Source organism: Engystomops pustulosus, chromosome 7 (genome assembly GCF_040894005.1).
Source record: "Engystomops pustulosus chromosome 7, aEngPut4.maternal, whole genome shotgun sequence".
In the NCBI taxonomy this organism is placed as follows: domain Eukaryota; kingdom Metazoa; phylum Chordata; class Amphibia; order Anura; family Leptodactylidae; genus Engystomops; species Engystomops pustulosus.
In genome coordinates, this window is record NC_092417.1 from 117449947 (window position 1) to 117471937 (window position 21991).

A 21991-nucleotide genomic window follows, 5' to 3' on the forward strand; every position below is an offset into this window, starting at 1 on the left:
TGATCAATTCATTGTTCAATCTCAATTGTTGTCAGCAGGACATGTTTTAATTTCCCAGACATTTCGTACAGTAGGTGCAAGTCATTCGAACCAATACCTGACTGAGTAATATGCAAATGAACACACATTGGATAAAAATAAACCTACTGTGTAAAATGCAAGATAAAAGTTGCAAATTTTGAAAGAGATGTTTTTGTGACAAAGGTTTGACTTTTGCATGTTTGCTCCCCAGGTAAAATGTACAGATAAAATCATAAGTTTACATATAAAAAGACACACATGCTTGTTTTTCATTTTCATCTGACATGAATTATAAATAAACCTTTCCTGTTTTAGAATCCAAAATATAAGTTCAATATATATGCCTGGGGGTATCCCTTTTAAATAAGTCCCTATGAAACGGGGAACAAACCACTGTATACAGTAGAACTCATCTTTAGAAGAATAACTATTTACCGTATATACTCGAGTATAAGCCGTCGCGAGTATAAGCCGAGGCCACTAATTTTACCACAAAATACTGGGAAAACCTATTGACTCGAGTATACGCCGAGGGTGGGAAATGCATTGGTCACAGCCTCCCCAGTATATAGCCAGCCAGCCGCTGCCCCAGTGTATATAGCCAGCCAACCAGCCCCTGCCGCAGTGTATATAGCCTGCCAGACCCTGCCCCAGTGTATATAGCCTGCCAGACCCTGCCCCAGTGTATTTAGCCTGCCGCCACTGCCGGACAGATCGCACAGAAGATATACAGGGGTCGCCGGAAAGGTGAGTTTAGATATATTTATTTTTTTGACTCGAGTATAAGCCGAGTTTGGTTTTTTCAGCACATTTTTTGTGCTGAAAAACTAGGCTTATACTCGAGTATATAAGGTAATCTTTATTCAATTATATTTTAAAATCCAACACAATTCATATATATTTTTTTATATATCATTATGAGCATTGATAATCATGAATAAAGGGGGGGGGGGTAATGCTTTTTGCAGGGATATAGATTAATTATTTATATATGTTTAGTGTAAACCATCACTAGTAAATAAAAAGTTAGATTCCTACAAGTCCCTAATTCTTGCAATTTATATTGAATTTCTATTTTAGCATTTAGTGTGGCAGTTCATACCTGTAGAGCCACGCCTTGGTTATTGGTGGCTTGTCAAGAATATAACTGACCAATCAGTGGGCCATTACTTCAGTTATGTTGATTAAACATGTCTTTCCCTTTTTAGATCAATTAGGATTACCAAAATTATTTATTTTTGCCAAATGCCAGAATGAGAGAGAGAATTTTAAGACTTTTTTTATTACTTTCTGCAAAGTCAAAAACAGGCCAGTGGAGTCGGTAAGCCAAACCTCTGACTCCTCAATTTCTTGAACTTCGACTCCCACTCCACCAAGATGGTCACAGACTCCACAGTCCTGTTTCCCTGGTCACTCTTGCAGTAATAAATGCTGGCATTCCTTCCCACCGCCTTATTCCTGTAACCTGTAGCAGAGACATTTTACTCCTGAGCATGTACATAAAGCACAGCCACATTCATCTCAACTAAAAGGGGGAAAAGCCAAGCCGCCAGGCCACATGCAACGTATCAAGTCAAGAGGTCTGCACACCAACAGTCCAATGAGCTATTCCATGATTGATGTAACATAACCAATGGAAGTATTCATTGGTTCCGGGGGCTGAGTAGTGGTGAGTGCAGCTGAGAAGTTCTTGCTGCTTCTGGGTCCTCTCCTGCAGCTCCGCCATGTGTCTTAACTCCTGATACTGATTGTATGCATCAGTGTCAGGACCCAGAGCCGATCTGCACCTGGGGCAGATCTGCACCAGATCCTGATGCCGCCGCATACAACCAGCATGGGACATAGAGCAGAGCGGCGCGTGAAGAAGAAAGGAGGCTGCAGAGTGGTGCAGGGAGGAGAAGAGGAGCCAGGAAAGGGGAGATTTATTTATTAATCTGCTCTGGGGTCCCTAGTATTATTATATTTATGCTCTAGGGGTCTCCAGTATTTTTTTTCTATGGAGTCTCCAGTATTATTGTCTATTATGGGGGTCTTCAGTATCAGTATTTGTCTGCTCTAGAGGTTTCCAGTATTGTTAGTCTGCTGTGGGTTTTCCAGTATTATTATCTGCTCTGGGGGTCTCTGGTATTTGTAGGTTGATGCTCTGGGGGATGTGAACTCAAGTAGTAATATCTGCTCTGTGGTCTGCACAATTATTTTCTGCTCTGAATTTGGTTGCTGGGTGGTACTTATGATTTCCAGGGTGGCATTTTGTTCTGTAATGTGGATGCAGTTTGACAATTAAAGGAAATTGTGAAATATTTATAATTTTGTTTGTGGAGTCGGACAATTTTATTCCAACTCCACCAAAATTGTCACTAACTCCACGACTCCAGAGCCCTGGTCAAAATTGAATACACTAAGATTACTATACTATAAACAATCTGGAACAGACCTGAAACACACCACTTCTTTGTATAACATTATGGGAAAAATCTAAAGAAATCAGGAAGAGAATTGAGGACTCGTACAAATCTTGTTTATCTTTGGGTTTAATTTCCAGAAATCTGAAGGTCCATCGATCATATGTAGAAACAATTATACACAAGTACAATGAAAATAGTATTTTCGAATGTAAAATGTCCAGCCATCATACCACTCGGGAAGGAGACCGTTTCTGTGTCCCAGAAATTAATGTGATTTGTTCCGAAATGTGGATATCCAATATGTAGGATGCACAAAAGGTCCATCCAAAGTGAGAATTAGCAGGCACCTATCAGATGGAGCTGGTACGAGTACAAAGATTTCCTCCTTTTCCCGTCATTTCAGGGAAAAACACCATGGAAATTTTAGTACATTTAAATGCCATGGAATCGAAACGGTCACCACTCCAGTCATAGGAGGGGTTGTCCACAAAAAACGACTCAATCTGGATGTTCATCTCGCAGACTAGAAGTCCGGAAGGTTTGAATTTATGTCACAATTTAATCCTATGCTTTTAAAAGTGGTATATTCCTATGCTATTTATGGAGATTATCTGGTGATGTTATTTTGCAAAGATCTGCCTAGTATTTAGGCTCAGTAATTGTGCAGAAACACACAAAGTAAAGATAAGCAAGACGCAACGGAAGGTGCTGGATGTGGTTTCTTTATTATTGGATTGCGCCCTGGTCTCAGGCCTTGCAATCTGATGTGGAGTAGGGGTGAGTGAAAAGCTGGTGATCATTTTTGTTTTTGGAAATGTGGATATCCACCCAAAAACAAACGAAAAAGACCTTATGAAGATGCCATCATGATCATTGTTATGTTTGGAGGAAAAAGTGAGAAGCTTGCAAGCCTGGAAACACCCTCCCAACTGTGAAACAAGGGGGTGGCAACATGTTATGGGGTTGTTTTGCTGCATAAGGGACTTCACAAAATAGATGAGGATCATGAGGAAAGAACATTATGGGGGACATTTAATAAGGGTCCGAACGCCGCATTTACATTGGGTTTCGCGTTTCTTTTCTGTTTTCCTCTGAATTTTTGTTTAATATGAGGGGGGTAGCAAATAAACTACTGCATATAGGTAATAAAGATAATGGGCAAAGTTGTTTTACATCTCAAAAGCTATTTATTTGTGGAAAGAAAACTTTACATTTACTCTTTAAACTACTGAAATAAAAACAAAGTATGACTAGCCAGTCTTGTACTGTACCTTCTTTTCAAAGTGATTTATGCTGGATAGTAAATCTTGTCCAACTTTGTACTGTCTATCTTCTAGATACAGTAATTTTAGCTCATCTCCCGGCATACTTGTAAATTACAATTCTTTTCTTATAACTATCCATTATACCAGTGATGGCGAACCTTTTAGAGACAGAGTGCCCAAACTATAACCAAAATCCACTTATATACCCCAAAGTGCCAACATTGCATTTTAAGCAGTAAGTTATTGCTACCTGTTCTTCAACATCTTCCAATCGTATCGGCCTCCCTGAGGCCACCAATACAGTTAAAAGAAGGAGGGCACATTCAGACTATCATTGTAGCTTCTCACCAGGGTGTCTCTATACAGTAAGAATGGTGGGTACAGTAGGATGACCTACAAAGGTAATGCAGTTCTATCAACACCTTCTCACTTCCACAGTTCCTTCCCACAGTTCCATACAGCCAATGAAGTGTCGCTTTCAAATAGCACTGAAAGCAGCATCTCTTAAGCTGCCTGGGACTGCAGGAAGATTTCGTGAATTTGTTCCTGTTTGGTGAACTCTGTGAAGGAGTCGATGGCCTGAGTGCCCACAGAAAGTGCTCTGAGTGCCACCTCTGGCACCCGTGCCATAGGTTTGCCACCACTGCATTATACTGGTCCTTTTATTATTACTGTTATATTTGAAGAAATTGACACCTGATTGTCCCAGTTTGGGTGGGACCCTTTACAGTCTAACATTGTCCAGTTAAAGGCGGTAAGTTGTCCATTTATGCATAAATGTCTAGAAGGAGTAATAGGAATTACACAATTCAGATTAATTAGAAAAATTACAGAATTTTTATTAATTTGGGGCTACACGTTTTTTCCTAAAGCTAAAATATTGAGAGGTGAGAGATCCTATTTGAAGTTGTTGTCTTAACAATCTTACATGGAAATAATAATCTGCAATAAATTTCAAATGATGAATACTTGTATTTAGTCTACAAGCATAAACATCAGTGTGCACAGGATACAAAGGCGCTCTCCAAATAAATATACATAGTAAAGGTCAGTCTAGTCCTGTTTAATAAACGCGTGCAAAAAAGAATAGTGAAGGAATTGCTTCCCTGTATTCTTCCCTATTTGTGTGATTTATCTATGTATTTATGTGTTAACTTCTCAGTGTACATTATTATTGAATATGTTATTACAATTTCCATATGAACTGTCCATATTTGATGGGACTACATGGTCAGTAGGTTCAGCTCTCCACAGCACAACAATGTGATATATTTATTGTAAACCTATTTTGCTGCCCCAAGAAAGACTGAATGACACAAATTACCTGTTCATGGTCTGAAAATGTCCCATTACAAGTGTTGTGAATATGGAGTTAATTGGCGCTTTGTAGCAACTATAATTGTGTTTTGACAACCCTACAGTTGTACCTGAGCAGCTCCCAAGAAGGGCAGAGCCTTTAGCTAGCTTAAGCCATGTCTTCTTGTCACCGGATATGTTACTTATGACTATTTTACCTGCCACCTGTCACTAATAGCTGAAGAATTATGACATAAACTGTAAGCATCTAGTGAATAGGAAATCTGACAACATATTGACATCTGGCTTCATGCCACAGTTTGAGCAATCTCAAAACAATACTGTGTTTTGTAATAAGCAATAGCAATGTGATGGAAAGTTATTATACCTGTACTGCCTATGTTGCAAGTAGGTGACATTTATTTGGTGCATGTGCTATGTGCTCTTCTTAGGGCTCCCGAACACTGCATGGACCCTGCAGTGCCCTGTTTTACACACTGGCCACACTGCTTGGGATGGGATTCCTTGCATCATAGTGATATATGATACGAGGGGGAGTTATTTATCATAGGTTTTCTTATTGTGGTATAAAAAGTTGCATTGAGGCTTTTTGGGCCTTTTCACTTCTAAAAAGTCTTACAGGACTATTCCGCCTCTTCATTAACCTAGAATAAACATAGAACTGCTACTAGTGCAACTAGTATAGACTGTGTGCCATAAAAAGTCTCATACTCACTCCAGTCCCCTCTTGGTGCATGTGCTTGCACTCTTTATGTATTTTGACATTGACAAAAAGTAGACCATTAGAACATTTGTTAAAGCAGAGCTCCAAAAATAGACGTAGAATTGTCCCCAGGAGCAAGTCTAATGATAAATAACCCTGAAGGAGTCTATGCTTCCCAACTTACTAGAAGCACTGAAAACAGACTGTGAAACAGCGCACTGTATGGTTTGTGATTGACTGACTGACTACAGCAGTGCGTGAGAGTCCTAAATGGTGGAGTTTGTCCTCTAACTTAGTGACAGCTGCAGATTACAATAACCGCAAACCAGGCAATTGCTTTTGGTACCCTGGACCATACGGCTTGGAGTTATTCGCTCATGTGAGTTATTTGTTGTTCAAAATATCAGCTGCAGATTCTTTTTGTCACTTAACAAGGGGCATGGATTATAATAAAACTTAATGTGGCATTCTAAAACAAAATCAAAGTGCACAATGTTGGCATAAACTAAGCCAACGAATACAGAAGGGGGTGGAGATAAGGATATCATACACTGTCGATTTTGCTTAATTGTCCACTTGCAAAGAAAGGAGAGGGCTGTGATTTATATCATATCTACACTTCAACTATGAGAGACCGATTCTACAAAATATCTAGAAAATCACAATGTACAATTTCTAATTAATCTAAGTTTTATTTCATGAAATAAGAATTTGATACTGTAGAAAAACAAAACTTAAAGGAAAATCAAGTATGGTAAACCAGTGACACTTACTCATTGATGCAGACACTCTGGGGCACATTTACTTAGAACAGTGCAGTGTTCACTATGTGCAGTTTGCCTGTGTAGTGTGTAGAGGACACCAGATTCAGGATTTCTGGCACAGGTTCTTCATGAATCTGGCTCCAGCTGCACTTCTCCGATAGAGTGCACCACTTTTTTTTTGGTGCACCTTTAACTAGAACTTGCGACACAATTCTGTCTGACTTTGCATGTTACATGTGGTGCACGGTTTGACTGAGCACCAGAAAGTCCCCTACATTGCTGAAATTTGTTTTGCATGAAGAATAGTGCAACGTGCGCCACAATTGTGTCACGTTCGCCAGAAATATGACTCGTGTGAATATTGTGTAAAGATTAGACTAATGTTAATGAATATGACATGTTTCTATACTGCCAGGTTTTAATGTTAGACGGGATTAGTGAAAATACCCAACAGTCTTCCCTACGTATGATGAGGACACATGGCTTGAAGGTTACAATTGTTGTACAATTGTTTTAAAATCTTCTATCTACCATAACCACTGCTGACACTTCATCTACTTTCCTCCTGTATATGTTGGATACCTTCACTGGGGGGTTCTTATTCCACCTTTGCCAGTTCACGCATCTAGTTTTGTGTCTATTTTAGTTTATTTTTACTTTTTTATGCTATGTAAGAAAAAAATCATTTTTAAATATACTACAGTGAAGAGTTACTAATTCTTAGAATAAAATAATAGTGCAAATTATAATAAAAAAAATCTAAATCATTTTAGTTGTGTTCTGACATCCTTTCTTTTTTCTCCTCTTTTATAGGATCCCGTTAAGCATCTTCCCTTCATAATTGTGGTCTTTGTGGCCCTGGTGATATTCTGCGCCCTGTATGTCTTGGTATACACAGAGTCATTTGTACGCAAGTGGCTGCAAGTATTTTCCATGGTGATTTATATTTGCTTTCTTACCATCGGATATGTACTCATTTTTGATCCCAACAATGTCCAAACATGGGACCAGGTAATACAAATGTATTTAATGTGGATTCTTTGTACATCACATAAAGATAGGTTACTTATTCACCGTATAAGAAACAATAACTGATACATGTTTGTTTGTGCCATAAAAATAAGCTAATCACATTGTGCATCGATGCTCAGCATTTCTTCATGGGTTACACAAAAACTTCACCTGCCAAAAGGATGGTTCAATTAAAATGCATAAGACCAATGCCGTATGTCTGCACTATACACACATAGTTATATGTAATAATAAGATATTGATTATGGCTGATTCCTGGAAAGAAGTTGCTTGCACTATATAAAAATGATGTAGTTTAGTGGGACATTTTTGCGTTTGAGAAGTTGGAATCCAGTGCACTGTAGCTTCTCTGTAATGCTCTGCATGAATACAAAGAGGTTTTTTCAGAAATGAATAGCTCAGGTGTCCTGGCTGGGCACAAAGAAGATGCAGCTGCAGCCACATGTAGAAAGAAACCTAGTGTTCAAGTAGCTCTAGTGCAGATCTAAACCTTAATGCAGATGTATACCCTAGTGTAGATATCAACCCTAGTGCAGATTGTATTGCATCTGATATTAATTGTAATAGGAAAGGAGGTGTACTGTACAAAATAATTTCCCTGGCGAGATATAAGTGCTATTCTATTTTATTGAATCCGGCTCCCATGCTAGCTAAAGGGAGGGAAAGATCAGGTGATCTGGAGTCAGTATGTTATTCTAATTTATTTGAAATTTCACACTTTTGGGTGCTTTTCTACAAAACAAAGCATCGGGAAGGGTAAGAAATAATTAGCAGGGATTAACATTTTAACACTGAACGGATTCCGTTTTTTTCTCCAGATAACCCTCATATTTAAATGTTACAGACACAAAATGAAGTGCTAAATTCTATGTGATTTTCCATTGTGGTGTTCATATCTATTCGCTTTGGTCCTTTACACCAGCAACCCTCAAATGTCAGGCCGTGGTCCAAGAATGGGCCGTGGGAAACCTGGACTTGGGCCGCGGCAAAAAGCTAAAACTTCTTGCATCCTCAGATACCAAGAGGCATGATGTAATCAGGCAGCTACACGGCCGCTGCAGACATTTTATCAATGGTGGGGAGGCTGCTGCGGAAATTTTATTAATGGTGGCAAGGCTGCTGCGGAAATTTTATTAATGGTGGCGAGGCTGCAGCAGAAATTTTATTAATGGTGGCAAGGCTGCAGCAGAAATTTTATTAATGGTGGCAAGGCTGCAGCAGAAATTTTATTAATGGTGGCAAGGCTGCAGCAGAAATTTTATTAATGGTGGCAAGGCTGCTGCGGACATTTTTCCACAAAGAAAAATTAGGCCCTTTCCACAGGATAGGGCCTAACTTGCTGATCAGTGGGGGAAATTGCAGAGTGCCGTGCTCGCCAATCTCCGTCAGCGCCGTAGAGATTAATGGAGCAGAACGGTCATGCACGGCTGTCTGCTCCATTAGTCTGACTGAGCAACAAGGGGTACGATGGACCCTTCTTTTACGCTATCTGCGGTGGTCTTGGCTCTGAGACTCCCACTGATCAGCAAGTTCCTTTGGATAGGGCCTAACTTCTCTTCGTGGGAAAACACTTTTAACAGTGGGGAGGCTGCTGCAGACATTTCATTAATGGTGAGGAGGCTGCTATGGACCTTCTATTAATGGTGGCGAAGCTGCTGCAGATATTTAATTAATGGTGGGGAAAATGCTGCGGACATTTGAGTAATAAGGGAGGCTGCTAGACATTTTACTAAAGAGTAGTGGCTGTATTTTCCACCCTAGGCTTATACTTAATACTAAGTTTTCCCTTTTTTTGTGGTAAAATTAGGTACCCTAGGTTTACACTAAGGTTGGCCTATACTTGCGTACATGTCCCTTGGATAGGGCCTAACTTCTCTTCGTGGGAAAACACCTTTAACATTGAGGAGGCTGCTGCAGACATTTCATTAATGGTGGGGAGGCTGTTGCGGACATTTTATTAATGTTGGGGAGGCTGCAGCAGACATTTTATTAATGTTGGGGAGGCTGCTGCAGACCTTTTATTAATGTTGGGGAGGCTGCTGCAGACATTTCATTAATGGTGGGGAGGCTGTTGCGGACATTTTATTAATGTTGGGGAGGCTGCTGCAGACCTTTTATTAATGTTGGGGAGGCTGCTGCAGATATTTCATTAATGGTGGGGAGGCTGTTGCGGACATTTTATTAATGTTGGGGAGGCTGCAGCAGACATTTTATTAATGTTGGGGAGGCTGCTGCAGACATTTTATTAATGTTGGGGAGGCTGCTGCAGACATTTTATTAATGTTGGGGAGGCTGCTGCAGACCTTTTATTAATGTTGGGGAGCAGGGGTGCACCTAGCCTTTCTGCTGCCTGAGGCGAGCTATAAAAAGACGCCCCCCCCCCCCCCCCGACTCCATATATGTAATATATCATGGAGTGTCAGGACCAGACGCTATCATATTGGTTTAATGTGAAAATAAAGCAATGCAAAATACATAGAACATCCTACCGCGTATTACAGAATAAACACAGCGAGCTACTACAAAGCACAAAATACATACAACAATCCGCCATATAATATAAAATACAGCGTACCGCCACATACCATATAATACATACAGCGTGCTGCCATATAATATAAAATCAATACAGCGTACCGCCACATACCATATAATACATACAGCGTGCCGCCATATACCATATAATACATACAGCGTGCCGCCATATACCATATAATACATACAGCGTGCTGCCATATAATATAAAATCAATACAGCGTACCGCCACATACCATATAATGCATACAGCGTGCCACCATATACCATATAATACACACAGCGTGCCGCCATATACGATATAATACAAACAGCGTGCCGCCATATACCATATAATACACACAGCATGCCGCCATATACCATATAATACATACAGCGTGCCGCCATATACCATATAATACATACAGCGTGCCGCCATATACCATATAACACATACAGCGTGCCGCCGTATACCATATAATACATACAGCGTGCCGCCATATACCATATAATACATACAGCGTGCCGCCATATACCATATAATACATACAGCGTGCCGCCATATACCATATAATACATACAGCGTGCCGCCATATACCATATAATACATACAGCGTGCCGCCATATACCATATAATACACACAGCGTGCCGCCATATACCATATAATACACACAGCGTGCCGCCATATACCATATAACACATACAGCGTGCCGCCGTATACCATATAATACATACAGCGTGCCGCCATATACCATATAATACATACAGCGTGCCGCCATATACATTATAATACATACAGCGTGCCGCCATATACCATATAATACATACAGCGTGCCGCCATATACCATATAATACATACAGCGTGCCGCCATATACCATATAATACACACAGCGTGCCGCCATATACCATATAATACATACAGCGTGCCGCCATATACCATATAATACATACAGCGTGCCGCCATATACCATATAACACATACAGCGTGCCGCCGTATACCATATAATACATACAGCGTGCCGCCATATACCATACAATACACACAGCGTGCCGCCATATATCATATAATACACACAGCGTGCCGCCATATACCATATAATACATACAGCGTGCCCCCATATACCATATAATACATACAGCGTGCCGCCATATACCATATAATAAATATAGTGTGCCGCCATATACCATATAATACACACAGCGTGCTGCCATATAATACATACAGCGTGCCGCCATATACCATATAATACATACAGCGTGCCCCCATATACCATATAATACATACAGCGTGCCCCCATATACCATATAATACATACAGCGTGCCGCCATATAGTATATAATACACACAGCGTGCCGCCATATAGTATATTTTACATGGTGGCACGCTGAATGTACACACATACATACTGAGTATACATACAGCAAATACACATATATAAACAGTATATACAGCAAATGTACACACACATACATTTACAGAATATACATATATACAAACACACATCTATACAGACATTCATACAGACATATATATATATTTACATATACAAACATACATAGAAGTTATCTTACCTTTTTTCTTCTTTCATCATCGGCCTTGTCCTCCAGGGGGTGGGGGGTTGCCGGGGAGGTGGGAATCGGTCCGGAGAGGGGGAGGTGGTGAATCGGAGCCTGGGGGGAACCAGCGTGGACTTAGTGCTGGAGCAGGTACCTGTGCCGGCAGGTGGATGTGCCGGCGGGCATTTGGAGGGCGGGGGACTTTGGGCTGGGGTAGGTACCTGTGCTGGCGGGCGGGGGAAAGTGCCGGCGGGCAGGTGTATGTGATGGATGGGCCGTGGGTTGAAGTGCCGGCATGCGGGGAGATGTGATGGGCGGGCCACAGGACGATGTGCGCGCGGGTGGACGTGTTGGGGGCGGGCCGCCGGGGTAGGTATCGGGATGCGGGGAGATGTGATGGGCGGGCCACAGGACGATGTGCGCGCGGGTGGACGTGTTGGGGGCGGGCCGCCGGGGTAGGTATCGGGCCGCGGGGCGATGTGTTGGGGGCGGGCCGCGAAGGGGAAGTGCCGGCATGCGGCAAGATGTGATGGGCGGGCCGCAGGGGGAACTGCTGGTGGATCTGATGGGCGGGCCGCGGGGTGATGTGCGGGCAGGTGGATTTGATGGGCGGGGGAGCGTGCCGGCCAGCAGGCGGGTTGATGCGATGGGCAGATCCATGTGGCGGCCAGAGGACATGCCGGCAGACGGGAGCCTGACGCCGCCCCCTCATCTAGCAGGAGGCGCGCCGCCTGAGGCGAGAATCTCAACTCGCCTCATGGCAGGTGCGCCCCTGTTGGGGAGGCTGCTGCAGATATTTCATTAATGGTGGAGAAAATGCTGCAGACATTTGAGTAATAAGGGAGGCTGCTGGACATGTTACTAAAGAGTAGTGGCTGTATTTTCCACCCTAGGCTTATACTCAAGACTAAGTTTTTTCCCTTTTTTGTGGTAAAATTAGGTACCCTAGGTTTACACTAAGGTCGGCCTATACTTGCGTACATGTGGCATGTATATTTCTTTCCTCATAGTGAAAAGGCCAAAGACAAGAGTACAGTATAGGTGTGTGAGGTTGCTATAGAAAAAGTGGTATTATAATGTCCCCTTTTCTGTAGTCCTCTTCTTATCAAGACATGAAGAGGGGGCTACAGAAAAAGGGGCAGCTGCAGGAAAGGGGGCATTTTAGACCAGGGGATGCAGGAAATGGCACTTTATATGGATTTGGGTTAGATATGGACTATGGATGGGGCACAACCCATCCCCAGGTAGAAAAAGGTCGGGAAGCACTGCTTTACACCACTGTGACTGGCACGTAAAATGTTTCTGAAAAATGGGAAAAAGTTGCAATTTACTGGCTGTAAAGCAGGAATTGCAACCACTTCATTTTTTTGTTGTTCTTCAGAAAACTGGTAAACAAGACACGATTAATGCCCCCCAATGTGTCCAATTGCCATTGGAAGTCACCTGGAAGACGAATATCATGGACTGATTGTCTTATCCACTGAAAAGGAACAATGAATCTTGGGTAATAGAGAGGGACTATTCCATTCTTTCTAGCAAAATTGTCAGAGGATCAACTACTTATTTTGCTATATCTCAAAGAGATATAAAAAAATGAATTGACACATGTGGAATTATATACTTACCAAAATTCTCTTGATGACCTTCAAGAGGTAGTCACCTGAAATGGTTTTCCAACAGTCTTGAAGGAGTTCTCAGAGATGCTTAGCACTTGCTGGCCCTTTTGCCTTCACTCTGCTGTCCAGATCACCTTAAACCATCTCGATTCGGTTCAGGTCTGGTGACTGTGGAGGCCAGGTCATCTGGTGTAGCACCCCATCACTCTCCTTCTTGGTCAAATAGCCCTTACACAGCATGGAGGTGTGTTTGGGGTCATTGTCCTGTTGAAAAAAAATGATGGTCCAACTAAACGCAAACCAGTTGGAATAGCATATCGCTGCAAGATGCTGTGGTAATCATGCTGGTTCAGTATACCTTAAATTTTGAATAAATCCCCAACAGTGTCACCAGCAAAGCACCCCCACACCATCACACTTCCTCTTTCATGCTTCACGGTGGGAACCAGGCATATAGAGTCAATTTGTTCACCTTTTCTGTGTTGCACAAAGACAAGGAGGTTGGAACCAAAGATCTCAAATTTGGGCTCCTAACACCTAAGCACAGATTTCTACTGGTCTAATGTCCATTCCTTGTGTTCTTTAGCCCAAACAAGTCTCTTCTGCTTGTTGGCTGTCCTTAGCAGTGGTTTCCTATCAGCTATTTTACCATGAATCTCATCTTAACAGTTGTTGTAGAGATGTGTCTGCTGCTAGAACTCTGTGTGGCATTGACCTGGTCTCTAATCTGAGCTGCTGTTAACCTGCGATATCTAAGGCTGGTGACTCGGTTGAACTTATCCTCTGCAGCAGAGGTCACTCTTGGTCTTCCTTTCCTGAGGTGGTCCTCATGTGAGCCAGTTTCTTTGTAGTGCTTGATGGTTTTTGCAACTTCACTTGGGGACACTTTCCAAGTTTTTCCAATTTTTCGGACTGACTGACCTTCACATCTTAAAGTCATGATGGCCATTAGTTTTTCTTTACTTACAAATTCGAACAGTCTATTCAGTAGGACTATCAGCTGTGTATCCACCTGACTTCTGCACAACACAACTGATTGTCCCAACCCCATTTATAAGGCAAGAAATCATTTATTAAACCTGACAGGGTACACCAGTGATGTGAAAACCTTTACTGGTGACTACCTCTTGAAGCTCATCAAGAGAATGCCAAGAGTGTGCAAAGCAGTAATCAAAGCAAAAAGTTTTGATGCCTTCAGAGTGAATCTACAATTTTTTAAGAAAATAATTATTTGACCTATGTCTGATTTTGTAAGTGTTCCCTTTAAAAAAAATATGAACATATCTTATTAATGAAAACATATGACCTATATGACACATGCTTGACGTATATAACATATGAAATAATTTTAAGTGAAGGTTCATTTTAACATTAAGAAATTGAATAACAAAGTAAAATCCTAAAAATCACATTGTATCAATTTATTTGCATTTTGATGTGAGAAATAAGTGATCCTCTGGCAAAACTTAATGCTTGGTGGCAAAACCCTTGTTGGCAAGCACAGCAGTCAGAAATTTTTTTGTAGTTGATAATGTGGTTTGCCCACATGTCAGGAGGAATTTTGGTCCACTCCCCTTTGCAGATCATCTCTAAATCATTAAGATTTTGAGGCTGTTCCTTGACAACTCAGAGCTTTGGCTCCCTCCATAAATTTTCTATGGGATTAAGGCATGGAGACTGGCTAGGTAACTTCATGACCTTAAAAAGGGTATTCCCACAAAGACAAGATTCGTAAACATATGCAGGATAACAAAATAACACATTCTCTAATTCAATGTTATTAACAAAAATACAGCATTTCACAGATGATTCCAATCTGTCTTTATTAGTCCTAGTGTACACAATTTTGGTTGACCCTGGACCCAACCCTGAATCTTCTGATTTTAGGGTTGGGGAGGACAAATTGTTCTGCTGTCCGACTCTACACTGAGCTGCTCTCTGCAGTGGCCCCCACCTTTGTATTCCAGGATGATCTCACACTGAGACTTCCTGGCGGCAAGCAACAAATTGTGAGGAGAGTTAATGTACAAGCCACAGGCAGATAAGGTGTTTATCCAGGTGAGGCAGAGGGAGGCATATAGCAGAGCTATGTGTATGTTCTGGCTGTTATAGCAGATCTAGTATGTCATGTGTAATATGCATCTCATCATCTTTAATCTCAGATCTGTCTCATCTTGCTTTCTATTTGTCATACTCGTGAATGTTCAGAGGCTAAATGAAAGTGTATATAAACATATACCCTGATAATCTAAGCATTGTCAGCACACAGAACTAGAGGAATCATGAAGTGAATCATGAATCATGAAGTGTCTGCTTAAAGAGTCTCTGCCCACAATTTAATTTCATGGACAACCCCCTTTATTGTGCTTCTTTTTGTGCCACTTCCTCCTTGCCTTGGCTGTATGTTTTGGATCATTTTCTTGGGTCAAGTTTTTTAATGGGAAGGAGGTTTCTCTCAGGATTTTACGGTAGATGGATCCATCTATTATTCCCATTAATGTATTTAAGTAGTCATTTGCCCTTGGCAGAGAAACCTCCCCAAAACATAATATTTCCACCTCCATGCTTGACAGTGGGAACGGTGTTCTTTGGGTCATAGGCAGCATTTCTCTTCTTTGATCTTATAGGGAATCTGTCACCAGGGAACTCATTTTCATTAACGAAATCTGTCTTTAAAAGCCCATGACAACTGCAATGCAAAAATGCCTCTCTGTCTTTTCTAAGCATTTGCATTACAATATAATAGTTTGTTATAACTTACTCTTGCATCCTGACAAAATCCTTGGATAGTCACAGGGGTTGGGCTTTGGTTTGGAGGGGTTGGACTTTGGTTAGGATGTGGAGCTGTACAGGAGCACAAAGGTGGGGGCCAACACAGGAAAGGCACATGTTGTTTTTTTAAATGCATCCATACCAAAGTCCAACCTCTGAGACTACCCCAGGATTTTGTCAGGGTGCAAGAGTAAGTTATAACACACAATTATACTGTAATGCAAATGTTTAGAAAGGCAGAAAGGCATATTTGCACTGCAGGTGTAATAAGCTTCTGCAGCCTGTCTTTAGTGAAAATTAGGTCCTTGGTGACAGGTTCCCTCTGACTAGAGCACCTTCTCCCAAACACTCACAGAATCATTCAGATGTGCATTGGCAAACTTCCAGCCTTGTGCAGGTATATGATCTTGTCCCTGACTCCCATAGAAAGTTCTTTGTTCTTACCCATGTTGTAGAGGTTAACCCCTTACCGCTGAAGCCACTTTTCACCTTTCTGACACAGCCCATTTTTTCAAATCTGACATGTGTCACTATAAGTGGTTATAACTACGGAACGCTTTAATATATCCAAGTGATTTTGCTCAGGTTTCAAATACCTTTTGAGAGGCCTAAATTGAAGTAAAACCCCATAAATTACCCCATTATAGAAGCTACTGCACATGCTCAGTGCTAGAAGGCAGGACCCAGCTCCCGGAAGAAGATTGTGCAGCATTGGGACGCTGGCAGACCCCGGTATGCGCTGCGGGTGGGGTCCAAATCACTTGATATGCCCCTTACACACCGTTGTCAAGCGTGACCGCAGCATGTAAGGGTTTAAAGCATCAGAAATCAGGAGCCCCCACACCATGACACCACCACCACCAGCCTGAACCGTTGATACAAGGCAGGATGGATCCATGCTTTCATGTTGTTGACGCCTACCATCCGAATGTCGCAGCAGAAATCGAGACTCATCAGACCAGGCAACATTTTTCCAATCTTCTACTGTCCAATTTCGATGAGCTTGTGCAAATTGTAGCATCAGTTTCCTGTTCTTAGCTGAAAGGAGTGGGACCCGGTGTGGTCTTCTGCTGTTGTAGCCCATCTGCCTCAAAGTTCGACGTACTGTGCGTTCAGAGATGCTCTTCTGCCTACCTTGGTTGTAACGGGTGGTGATTTGAGTCACTGTTGCCTTTCTATCAGCTCGAACCAGTCTGCCCATTCTCCTCTGACCTCTGGCATCAACAAGGCATTTCCGCCCACAGAACTGCCGCTCACTGGATGTTTTTTCTTTTTCGGACCATTCTCTGTAAACCCTAGAGATGGTTGTGCGTGAAAATCCCAGTAGATCAGCAGTTTCTGAAATACTCAGACCAGCCCTCCTGGCACCAACAACCATGCCACGTTCAAAGGCACTGAAATCACCTTTCTTCCCCATACTGATGCTCGGTTTGAACTGCAGGAGATTGTCTTGACCATGTCTACATGCCTAAATGCACTTAGTTGCCGCCATGTGATTGGCTGATTAGAAATTAAGTGTTAACGAGCAGTTGGACAGGAGTACATAATAAAGTGGCCTGTGAGTGTAAAAAATAAAAATATATATTATATTTATCTTTGTACTGAGTAGATTAGTTGTTGTTTGTTAGAAGTAAGAATGGGATATGATGTGTATATATATGTGCACATGCACACTTGTTGACAAAGATTTATGGTGAATCGAAACGTTGCTGATTTTTTCATGCCCTTGTGAATAAAGGCGTACAGCCTTCTTTAAACTGCATTGGATGCTGTGGCCTTTCCTTATTTTGGTAGGTGATCATATACTTATTTCTCTCAGCAAATACATTTTATAGAATTTTTTTATTTAAAATTGTGTATAAAATTATATTTGTCAGTGGGTAAACTTCCAAAATCAGCCAGGGATTAAATAATTATTTCCTTCACTGTACAGCCAATTTTGTAATTGTAACATATAAGATATGTATACTATAGAAGATAATTAATTGACTGCACATTTTTAATTTCTTAGTTTAATTTATTCCCTTGAGGCGAGGAGTGATCAGCCACACTGTAAGCATTGGAAGCAGCTGGAAGGAGTTGGACTCTCTCTAAATAAATTGTTGGCTGACCATCTCAGGCCATTGTTTAGGTTCAGTCAGACTCTGGACTGGACTGTATCACTTGCCAAAATGTCTTGTTCCCCTCAGACTCAATAAATATTTAATAGGTATCAGAATAACAAGCAGCTGGCATCATTCCCTGTCCTGTGCAACTCTGGGAATATTCAGAGGGCATTTGTTAGCACTGTAGATTTGGATTAAGTCCATAATTTTCTCAAGGCCTGAACAATATGAGCCTGGGCTTCATTTAAAGCACAAGTAGCTTGTGTACTGGAAAATGACCAAGGTCTACACCAATTAACCCCTGAAGGGCCTGGTTCATTCTGACATTTTGAATATAGCTTATATTCTGTTTTTGCAAATTAATGCATTTTTTTGGAAATGGCTCTTATGAAAGAAACTAAAAATTAAATTATCTGAAACATTCAGTAGGTTTAAGCTGCCCAAGGCACCGCATGACATGCTCCTCCTACATTTTTACTCTAAAATGAGCCTGGAACAGGAAAGTAGACTTATTTATGCAAATATATTCTCTCACTTTCTTTTTCTTTGTCCACCCCCAATGAAGTCCCTCTTTGTTTTCTCCCTACATTCCAAATCTTTCGAATATTGTTAACCTCTGCTGATTTTCTCCATCCACATTCACATATCTTTGTAGCAGTTTGGAGCCATCATTTTTCCAGTCAATATTCTGGCTGCCTACAGCCATAACAAGAGGTTATTTGGGGTAGGGAATAAAGAGGGTTATTTCATAGATCTTTGTAAATTAATAGTGCATGTTAATATATGATGCATTTTCCTCTGAAACAAAATATATATTCCCTCTTCTACCTGCTGAAATGTTTAGTCAACTGCTCAAACTGCCTTTAGTGAAGAGGGGATGGCTGGAAGGGAGGAGAGGCACAGATTTAGCCCTCTTAGAGCAGGTAACAGAAATATATCTATCTCTCCAAAGTTTTATTCACATCTATACTACTCAGCATGACCAAAACCTAATATAGCTGCTGGAAATCTTTTAAATACTTACTATTCTTTGATGCCTGTGTCTCCCAACTTTGTTTCTACTCCTTTTTTCTCTGTAGATAACTGAAGTGCCACCTGTCTACATTGGCCAATTTGAGCAGTGCACTAAGCAGTTTAGCAGGCAGGATAAAGGCTGATGGTACAGATCAGATGCTGAAAATGTTACCATTTTCTGAAAAATAGATTGCGTTTGGATGGAGCCATGTCTACTATTGTGTAGTGCCTGTTCTTCTGTACCATCATTCTGGAGTTTTGGGAGAGAAATGTGTGTAATCTGCACCCCATATTATTAGAGATGCAGGTCTTAGAATTTGGAAAACGAAGCATAGGTCCAGCACTCATGAGTAAAATTAAAATCTCAATGCAGCATTGTGTATTTAAAATTAATTAATAAGGTGAAGCTTTTAATTTTATTCACAAATGCTTGATATACTCTTCTTCTTTTAAGTTCCCTGTGTTACTGGTTAACGGAGACCTGTGCATGTAATATTGCAAAGACTATCCACTCTGTACTGGAGGATTTCCTTGGGCTTATGACAGTGAGCTGAATACATTCCTATTTTTTAAATTGAGGCATTAGAATTCTGCTTTCCAAGCAAGCTAAAAGACCACCTTCCTCTTTAGGCTTCAAGACATGGCATTGGTTGTTTCCAAACAGAATGTCAGGGTCAGTGAGCCCCATGGACCACCGGGGTAGATGGTACTAGTCGACACCTGGAATCGGAGTCTAAGTGGCACCTGGTCTTCTCCAGAGCCTGCCGCAAAGTGGGATGGTCTTTCTGCGGCAGGGTGACACTAGGTGGTTCCACAGGTGCCACGAGGCCGCGGTGGCAGCCATGGTTGCGGTATAGAATCAAAGTCCAGGCTCGTGGTCAGGCACAGGCAGGTTGTCAGGGCATTCGGCAAAGATGCAGAGGTCAGTGTTCAGGTCTGGGGTCAGCAAGGCAAGACAGGTATTGGAACACTAGGAACACGCAGGGAAGGTTTCACTGAGGCTGGTAGCTCAAAATCCAGCGGGTAATGATGGGAGACGCCGGTCTTTATGGAAACCCGGAAGTGACCAGTGGTGCACTAGCGTGCGCGCCCTAGCCTGGTTGGGGACAGGAGCATGGAGAGGTGAGTGCGGGCCAGGGGAAGGGGGCAGCGCCACCTCGGAGAAGGGCACGGGTGTGCCTGCAATCAAAGGCATGGATCACAGGGAGACCCATGACACAGAATTAAACATCTGACCACAGAACAGTGCTCTGTTTTGCCTCATTCCATTTGCTTTGTGCCACAGAAGACATTTGTGTTTCTAAGGTGGGGAACACTTGGAGCTATGATAAAATCAGGGATGGCAGAAAAAACGAGAAGGTGAATATGGAAATTCCCTCCAGGTTGCTTCCCAAGAGGATCTATGTTACTACAGACCGTTTCATAAAACTTTGACAATATTTCAAAGCATAGGAGAGAAAAATAATGACCAAACCTCATTGAGAATGAAACCGGATTTGAATGATGGAAGTAGTTTAGGTTATTATTCATATGGCCATGAAGTATGGGTGATTTAAAGGAAACCTACCATAAGGAAACTAGTATTAGAAGTAGATCTGATGGTAGATTCCTCCTCCCTGCCTTTTCACTAATCTGTAATTTATTAATCCTGGAACCCAACCTAACTTGTTAAAAACCTTAGTAATATGTAAATTAACTGTAGAAGCTACTGGGGCGTGTACTAGCCTGGTCAGGCACTGGGAACTAAGGCTGCTCCACACCCCAGTAGCCTCTGCAGTTAATTTACATATTACTAATATATAGTTTTTTAGGTTAGGTTAGGTTTCAGGATTATTAAATTACAGATTAGTGCAAAGTCAGAGAGGAGGAATCTACCATCAGATATACTTCTGGTAGATTCCTCATGGTAGGCTTCCATTAAGCATTTTATAAGTCATGTGTATATAAGATATTTCATAACCTTTTACATATGTCTTTTTTAGGTGCCCTTCTTCCTATTTATAACTTTTACTGTGTACACCATGCTGCCCTTGGGGATGAGAGCCTGCCTGATCATCAGTATAATCTCTGGAATGTCCCACATCGTTGTCATTACTATCACAGTCATGATGGACTCCAACACCCGTGAAACCATTGCATTTGAGGTAATCTTTTTTTAGTAGTGGGTGATCGTCTGGTGAGGGCATCTCGTATAGTCTCCCGTTTTTCCTCAAGGATTAGGCGTGGTATCATATGTACTTCAACGTATATTACCTACATACTTAAAATTACAAGTTAATGGGCTTATAAAATGTATAAATAAAATAGCAGAACACGTTTCGAATCCAGTACGGATTCTTCCTCAGTAGCACTGGGCCGTCCATCATACCTTAATACTTCCTCCAAATACATATGACCTTCTCCCATGCCTCTTCTGGATCATCCAGACTTTAAAATGTTGGCGAGACCTACAGGGTGAAAATTGCATTGTGAGTTATGTTAACATGTGCAGCACATGATTCCTGTAGGATAGGTTAACATCTAAGACTGCCAGAATTTGTACAAGTTGGGAGTCTGTTCCTTCTGGAATAGATATACTGGTTTGGCTTAATCCCACATCATGTTTTTAGACTTCTTTTAGGAAGCTGGAACTGGGCTGCCTTTCAAGGTAGCAAAAGGAGGTATTGTTTTCCATTTAACACCTTGGAAAACTTATTTGCATTCTTCCCAGAATTTGTACAAGAGCATGCTGCATATTTTTTCTTGTCAGCAGAAACATATAATTGAAACCACAATATATTTCTCCATGTTTCTGAAATACAAAAAAGTTGTTTGAAATGTTAATCAGCAAAGATTACTCTATACGTCATGAAACACACAAACATAAATTGTATAGAGGAAAGGGGACGGACTCAAGCTGGAGCA

General features: G+C 41.5%; 1 protein-coding gene across 5 annotated transcripts in view; it reads left to right on the plus strand.

Moving 5' to 3' along the window:
• The window catches only part of ADCY7 (adenylate cyclase 7), a 145279-nt gene that overhangs the window by 78739 nt on the left and 44549 nt on the right, over window positions 1-21991 (plus strand). For all 5 annotated transcript variants that reach the window (XM_072117686.1, XM_072117685.1, XM_072117687.1 and 2 more), the window contains 2 exons: window positions 7289-7486; window positions 21070-21231. In XM_072117686.1, coding sequence (XP_071973787.1) covers window positions 7289-7486; window positions 21070-21231 — 360 coding nt within the window. The remainder of the gene's footprint in view (window positions 1-7288; window positions 7487-21069; window positions 21232-21991) is intronic.